This window comes from Lotus japonicus, chromosome 3 (genome assembly GCF_012489685.1).
Source record: "Lotus japonicus ecotype B-129 chromosome 3, LjGifu_v1.2".
NCBI classification, from domain to species: Eukaryota; Viridiplantae; Streptophyta; class Magnoliopsida; order Fabales; family Fabaceae; genus Lotus; species Lotus japonicus.
This window is the reverse complement of record NC_080043.1, coordinates 4,976,109-4,983,804: the sequence shown is the minus strand read 5'-3', so window position 1 is coordinate 4,983,804 and position 7,696 is coordinate 4,976,109. Positions and strand designations below refer to the sequence as shown.

At 39.3% G+C, this 7,696-nt stretch overlaps 1 protein-coding gene and 1 long non-coding RNA gene across 3 annotated transcripts; both read left to right on the top strand.

The window, feature by feature from the left end:
* Nucleotides 1–751: 751 nt before the first annotated feature.
* Nucleotides 752–3,745, top strand: LOC130749754 (uncharacterized). Of its 2 annotated transcripts, none has more exons than XR_009023063.1 (6): nucleotides 752–1,339; nucleotides 1,705–1,782; nucleotides 1,967–2,030; nucleotides 2,494–2,660; nucleotides 2,755–3,005; nucleotides 3,364–3,745. It is a non-coding gene; the product is annotated as an uncharacterized LOC130749754 (long non-coding RNA). The 2 variants fall into 2 exon arrangements; XR_009023062.1 differs by having other exon boundaries at nucleotides 753–1,339; nucleotides 2,504–2,660.
* Nucleotides 3,746–5,776: 2,031 nt separating this feature from the next.
* Nucleotides 5,777–7,678, top strand: LOC130748164 (anthocyanidin 3-O-glucosyltransferase 5-like). The gene has a single exon (XM_057601326.1). The coding sequence runs from the start codon at nucleotides 5,950–5,952 to the stop codon at nucleotides 7,360–7,362; it is 1,413 nt and encodes a 470-aa protein (XP_057457309.1). The 5' UTR covers nucleotides 5,777–5,949; the 3' UTR covers nucleotides 7,363–7,678.
* The last annotated feature ends 18 nt before the right edge of the window (nucleotides 7,679–7,696 follow it).

Here is a 7,696-nt window from a genome sequence, read left to right as displayed (position 1 = left end):
CCCCTACAACAGACACTCAGTTGACACCCAGTTGAGTTTATGATGGACACATACAGATGAAGTTGAGGCACGCAGCAACCTGACTGAGGAGGGTCAATACCAAAGTAGAATCAGTATGTACCATGACCTGTCTAAACCAATCTCCCACTAGCAGAAGCGCAATCCATGAAGCACCGCAAGAAGCTCATCCTAAAGAATCTCGAAAACTCCATCATGACCAAAGAAACCAATCTTCCGAACCCCGCAAGGATCCCAAACGACGCCACCAAAGCCAGCCCTCCCCGATTTATAAAATATGTAATTAGTTTATAATAAAGGTACTGAAAAAATAATCAATGATATTAAAATAGCCACTACAACAAAAATGTCTTTTAACGACAATCAGATAGCGGCAATGACATTATTGCCGCTAATTTAATCACAAAATTAAAAAAATTGTATTAAGATGAAATTGGTCGGAAATAACTCGTCTATATCTGCAATTAGACATTAATGCCACTAAAAGACACACTCCCGCGGCGACGCGGCGGGAGTTGGGTTTGGCACCCCACCTATGGGGCTTGGCACCCCACTTTATCAAATACGGAATTTAAAGTTCCGTATTCTCCATATTGAATACGGAACTTAAAATTCCGTACTGTATTTAAGCATGCGTGTCACATTTTCAACCACTCATTATATACTAAAATAGATACGGAATTTAAATTTCCGTATTGATACGGAAATTTAAATTCCGTATTTATTTTAGCGGGGTGCAAAGCCTAAGGGGTGGGGCTCCAAACCCAACTCCCCGACGCTGCGCTCTTTCTTCTCCATCGTTTCCGTCTCTCACCCAGGTCACCAGCATCCCCTGAAACTCCTGAAGGTTCTCGTGAAGGTTAGAACGACAAGATAGAGTGAGAGATCGCCACAGTTCGCCGATCACTAGTATTTCGTTCTTCGCCGGAGAACGACGAACACTCGATCGCTCGGAGGAAACCACCACCGCCGACGAACGACAAGATCAGTGACTGCATTCGCAATTCCAGAGTCTTCTCATGTCGCTTTAATTATCATGTCCTTGAAACCATATGCATGTCAGCTTGCTTGTTTTCTAGTGGTGTTCAAGAGCATGCAAATTAGTCTCTCTCATACAGTCATATTAAAATATGTATGATTGATCTAAGCTTGACCAATCGATCACGCGATCTGAATTTGATATCATGTTTGTGGGTTGCAGGGTCGAAGGAAGTGCGATGTTGCTGCCACTGCTTGCTTTGTTTGTCGCAGCTCTCGTTCCAATTGACGGAGTATTGGCCTCCACTGTCCCCGCATTCATTTGGCCATCCCATTATAATTTGTAATCCCCCTCCTTTTACATCAACTGACATTTTTTACTAGCACTATTGGCATTGGTTGTGCAATTGGGAAATTCTGTGCTATTTGATTCATGTTGATGTCGCTAGTTGCAAGATATATTAGATTTAGTTGAGATATCATGAGGCTTGATATATAATGGAAGGGTTAAAAGGGAATAGAATGGGATGGGGAAGTTGTGAACTTTTACTATTACCTTCCATACATTGGAGATAAAGTTAGATTTGCTACTGGAGTGTCTAAGTTTACATTTGGTTTCAAGTTCAACTGTTTTTATCTTAACCCTCCAGTTGATCATACCATTTTTTATCATGTGATTTCTGAATGTATACGAAATCATTTCTCTAGTTTGGTATCAAGAACAAGAACAGTGAAGTTCAGTTAAAGTTTGCAAATGTTATACTGGTTGATGCGGATGGAAACCAGGTTTGTGATTTTTCCGCAGCTTTTTAGTGCTAATAAAAATCAAATCATTTTTACCCGAACTACAATTTACTTATTTCACACACTATCTCTCTATCTATGCTTCTAAGATTTTCTAGCAATGTCTTTGTACTAAATTAAATGTCATTGTGTCTTATCTCTTGTGCATCAAATTCTGCCTACAAAGAAAAGAAGATGATGCTCCTTGCAGCGAAGTCAAAGAAGAAATTCATTTAACTGCTTCTCATGTGGTAAGTGGTAACTAGTGCTGTAAATTATGTTTCCTAGATGTTATAATTATCTTCTTCTCATAAATGGTACCTAGTGCTGTAAATTATGTTTCCTAGTTGTTATAATTACCTTCTTCTCATAAATCTATTATCTACTTTCAGGATTTTGTTGATAAGGGTAGAAGTGACTGTTGATGCTCGTTTCATAGTAACAAAATAGGGACTAACATAATGCAGAGTTGATGCTTGTTTTATATTTCAACATATATAGACACTAGTTGGTTTCCTCCCAATGTCCATTAATGATTTTTTCCTGCTAACTCATTTTTCGATTGGAAGGAATTTAAAATTAAGAAGAAAACCTTATTTTTCTTGGTTGTCTTTTTTGAATAGAAAGTTTCTTATATTATTTATTGTTAGCCTTTATCTTGTATTCAGAAATCAGAAGCATTGCAGAATTTTTTAAACAACTTTCCTCAATCAGAAAATTGCAGTGGGTGCAGGACATTCATCTGGGGTCTAAGCTTCTGCGAAAGAGCTGGAAGGGAGTATGGAGGTCTAGATTTTCCTGTGCTCATTTTAACTGCTACCAGGTTCAGCAGAGCTGCATCAACTGTGGTGTTTGCATGAGCAAGTACTTTAGTGAGACATGTAAACTCGACTGTGGTGTTTGCTTGAGCATGCAAAATTGATACATAGAATGTTTTAGATAATATTACTAGTTAATTTATTGTTTTCACTGCAGGTATCTAAGCAGCAGTACCATTGCAGTGGCTGCGGAATTTGCACGTATGAACTGTTAATAAGTTAACTATATAAGTTATCTGAAATATCAAGCCCTTTGATATCAAGTCAGTTTGTGACATGTCAAAGGTTTGGGAGAAATTTGACTTGGAGATTGCTGCTACACCAATGCCTGAACCATACCTTAGGATTATCTGTAAGCTATGGGCTTCATTCCCTTGCTTATTGGACTTCATTAGCATATATGCAAGAGTAAGTCCCCTTTGAAGGACATTTCTTGAGTACATGATGAAGAATTGGACAGAAGTCTATCATCTCTTGAGCAAATGTTTTCCATAAGAATGTTGGAATCTAATGAATTATGTTTGGCTGGTTAGCATTATATAGATTTTAAGTGAAACTTCTTTTTCACTGATCATAGGTGATCCTTGTAAAGTGCAAAGCATATTTCCCCCTCCATTTGATTTGTGCACTTCAATTGCAGAGTGTACTTCTAATCTAAGAAAATTGATTTTTGTATTTCAATGGGTTATCATTGAATTGTATTCATTTTGTTTTTCTCTCCCTGAGTTTCTAAGCATTTTGTTTTTTTCTCTTGCAATCTATTCAGATTGAGCTTAAACGTGCTAAAGCTTTGGTCCAAGTCCTTACTTGAAAGAGCCTGTCAAACAAATTGAGGACACAACTCAAAGGTTAGATGCATTCCTTTCACAACGCAATTAAGTTTTCCTTAATCTGGAGCCCGTGGTGATTTTTCGATAAATTGTGGTGCTTTGCCGCTATTTGGCATTAATGTTTCCTAGCTTGTTTGGTGTTGTTACATGAAGTTTAAAATCTAATTTGTAGAGTAGTTTTAGTGTTTATACTTCCATGGTTTTCTGCTACTCTAGTTCTGAAACTATACAAGGTAATGAATTGAGTGGTAAGAGCATTAGTGCTCGTGTAAGTTTTATGCAAGTAGGAATTTGTGTTGCAAGTTCTATTTTTTGGCAGCTATGAAACCCATTTCTAGCGGTTTAAAACCGCCAAGATTTGTTTTACGAAGCCAATGCAAACATTGCCATTTAGCGGCAGTAGTAAATGCCGGTAAATATGGCCGCTAAACTACGACAGCTTTTGCCGGCCGTTTTTAACATCTTTACCGGCGCCCGGTATAAGCGCCGGCAAAGCCTTTGCCGACCCCGATGCACCGGCGAAGTAGTTTTTGCCGGTAAAAGCCATTGCTGCCATTTTTATTGCCGCTAAAGGAAATATTTATTGCCGGCAAAAAGTCTTTTTGTTGTAGTGAGCTCATGCATTGACTTGTACCAATGCAATCGCAGTTTTCAATTCAACTAATAAGAATTTGACATTTTTGTAACGAATAATGATTCATACACACATCATTTTCTATCTCATCTCATTTTCACACATTTTTCTTTATATTTTTTTTTTGTGCATTTCTTGTTATATCACAAATCATATCACTCATTTTTTCTCTTATCTTCACATTTATTTAAAATGAAAGTGGAAATGAGATATCGCTAGATCTTCATTTCCGCTTAATCACTTAATTCGCAAGGAAATTTCTAAATTCATATTTGATGTATTTATACCACAATCAGACAAAAAGCTTCACATGATCATTTTCCATAATGCAACATGTTGACTGATGGAAGCAAATAAAGCAATGGTATCAATTGGTTAGTTGTATGAAATGCCCAAAAGATGAAACAACCAGACATTTCATATTAATTCATATTAGGCCCACTACTTTCGTGTACCAATTTCTTTCTAATATAGCTGACTTTTCCAGTTTCTACAATTATTTATAAGTAATGGAAAAGAAAACATGAAACACCGACGTGCACAAAACCAGAAAAGGGGGAAATTCAGCCATTATATATGAAAAAAATGCAAAAGGTAGCCAGATTTTTATCCCTTTGTATTTCTTATCTCTATTCTCTCATGTCCATTCTCTTTACACGAGTATGAATGAAACTTTATCTTTATTAAAGAGATCAAAATGCTTGAGAACACTACTCATTCAAGTGAGCATAGGAGGAAATCACCACGCTTACAACTTGAAACAAGCTATTATTCAAACCAAGATTATCCGCTTTGCTTATTACATGACAACCTTCTCTCAAATCACCCAAGTGACCACCATCTTCGACAAGAGGCTTCAAGCAATCTATGCCAGAGACTTCACATCCAGAATATATATATTACTTGAGCCGCTAATAAATTTTGAATGTCAATTAAAAATCACCATCTAAGTTTCGAATTGACACACTTTTTTGTAATCAAAATGACAAGATTTAATTAATTAGTGGGGACCAGAAAAATGAGATGAGGTTGTGGTACATACTTATCCGGGTGGTGTACGTTACACAAATTAGCTATATATGCAAGCGTAACAAACTGATCGTATATATCGCCAAGTCCAATACTAGACTGCAAAGTTTGAAACCCATACGCAGCTGAAGTATAACTCTCATGGCTGAGTCTCAATTTTAATTCATTTCTCCTTCCTTTTCCTACTCAACTCACATGGAGGATTTGCTCGTGCACATACAGTCATGCACAACAAAGTCCTACTCACATTATCTATTCTCATTTTTACATGTTTTAATTTATCTTTCTATCTCTTACTTTTATTTTAATCACATGATTATCATATCTTACATTTTTCTGTTTTTTCCTCTTAAATGACAAGGTGCAGGTGTGTTTTATTGGTAAACAAAAAAAACTTTATTGATGAACAATAATGAGATATTCATAACTCACTTTCTTTTTAATCTCATTTTTAATTATTTTTTCTTACTATCTCTCACTTCTTTTACTATCACATCACACATCATACATCTTAATTATCTATCTTTTATTTTTATCTCACTCCATTTAGTGATGATGAATAGGTGTGAATATATCTACTTTTTCTTTCAAAAAAATATAGAAAAGGTCTTGAATCCTATAACTCTATTATTGGTTAAAGTCAGACAAATTTTTCAATAAATAATCTTACCCACTTAGATATGGTTCTAACCACTTGATATATACAAGTTCAACAAGAGTTGATCAGTCTGAATTGCGTGAATATCCAACATTTTCTTTATATAACACTGAACTGTAAAGTCTGATCAATACGCAGTTGAACAAACCCACTGCTGATTCTCATTTTTCCTCCTTCTTTTTCCTACTCGATCATCACGACATGGAGGACTTGCACAAGCACAACAAAGTCCAACCACACCTGGTTCTGCTATCCAGCCCAGGTTTGGGCCACCTCATCCCCATCATCGAGCTCGGCAAGCGCTTCCTCCGTCACCCCAACTTCAAAGTCACCATCCTCGCCGTCACTTCCCAAACCTCCGACGCCGAAGCCGAGGTCCTCAGATCATCCCTCTGCGACATCATTAATATACCAGCCCCGGACATCCCTGTCCTCACTGGAGCCACCGTCGTCACTCGCCTCTGCGTGACGATGCGTGCCGCCGTGCCCGCCATCCGAGCGGCGCTCTCCAGCATGCAACTCCGTCCCTCCGCATTCATTGTTGACATTTTCGGGACAGATTCTCTGCCCGTCGCTGTAGAACTCAACATCCCGAAATTCGTCTATGTGGCCTCACACGCTTGGTTTCTGTCGCTGGTCGTGTACTTGCCCGTGCTGGATGAAATAATTGAAGGACAATACGTGGATCAGAAAGAACCTCTTAAAATACCTGGGTCAAGCCCGGTTCGACCGGAGGACGTTTTTGACCCAATGCTGGACCGGAACGACATGCAGTACTCGGAGTGTCTAACACTAGGAAAAGCAATTCCGAGAAGCGACGGCGTTTTGGTCAATACGTGGGAGGAGCTTCAGTGTAGAGACCTTGAGGCACTAAGAGACCAAAATTTAATGGTCTTGAAGGTCCCGGTCTATGCGGTGGGACCCATCATGAGGGAACCCGATTCGGAAACGGGTTGGGATTCCGGGTGGGTTGTGCAGTGGTTGGACAAACAGCCGAGGGAGTCGGTGGTTTACGTGTCGTTTGGAAGCGGAGGAACAATGTCGTTTGAGCAGATGAGGGAGATAGCGTTCGGTTTGGAATTGAGTGAGCAGAGGTTTGTTTGGGTGGTGCGCGCGCCCACGGAACGAGCTGCAGACGCGGCGTTTTTCACGACAGGGCGTGGAAGTAGTGATGGTTGGAGTGGTGTGTTGCCAGAAGGTTTTGTTGAGAGGACGCGAGAAGTGGGGTTGTTAGTTCCGCAGTGGGCCCCACAGGCAACAATTTTAAAGCACCGCTCGGTAGGTGCATTCTTGTCGCACTGTGGGTGGGGTTCGACGTTGGAGAGCGTGACAAATGGCGTGCCGATGATTGCGTGGCCGCTGTATGCGGAGCAAAGGATGAACGCGACGTTGTTGGCGGAGGAGCTGGGTGTGGCAGTGCGGACGAAGGTGCTACCCACGAAGAAGGTGGTGGCGAGGGAGGAGGTAGCGGGCATGGTGAAAGATATTATCGGAAGGAGCAACGCCGTGGCGGACAGAGTTAGAGAGATCAAGCGTAGCGCTGAAAAAGCTTTGTCGCCAGGTGGTTCATCCAATGTCGCGCTAGCTCAAGTAGCGAAAATGATCGAAGGATGAAGAGATAAAGTGCATGAGGGCCAACATACCGTCTTATTCAGCTAGACTTTATATCAAGAAGGAAAAAAAAACTTCAAGAAGGAAATAAAAAAACGAAAGGTACGAATAAGAAGATATGAACTTATATTCCATCTTGTTTATTCACTTTTGTTTATTATTTTTTTCTATTGGTGTTTGTTGTGGTACCTTAATTTAGATCAAGGCGTGACACCTAAATTGATGTTTACCAATAAACATACATGCTCTGATTGTGTCAACGTTCGTATTCATATATTTGTATTAATATTTTTTATAAATATTAATTATTTTATCAATATTTGCAAAGTAATCCTTA

Coding starts and splice junctions, on each gene's coding strand:
- LOC130748164 (XM_057601326.1), top strand. CDS start 5,950: ATGGAGGACTTGCACAAGCACAACAAAGTCCAACCACACCTGGTTCTG.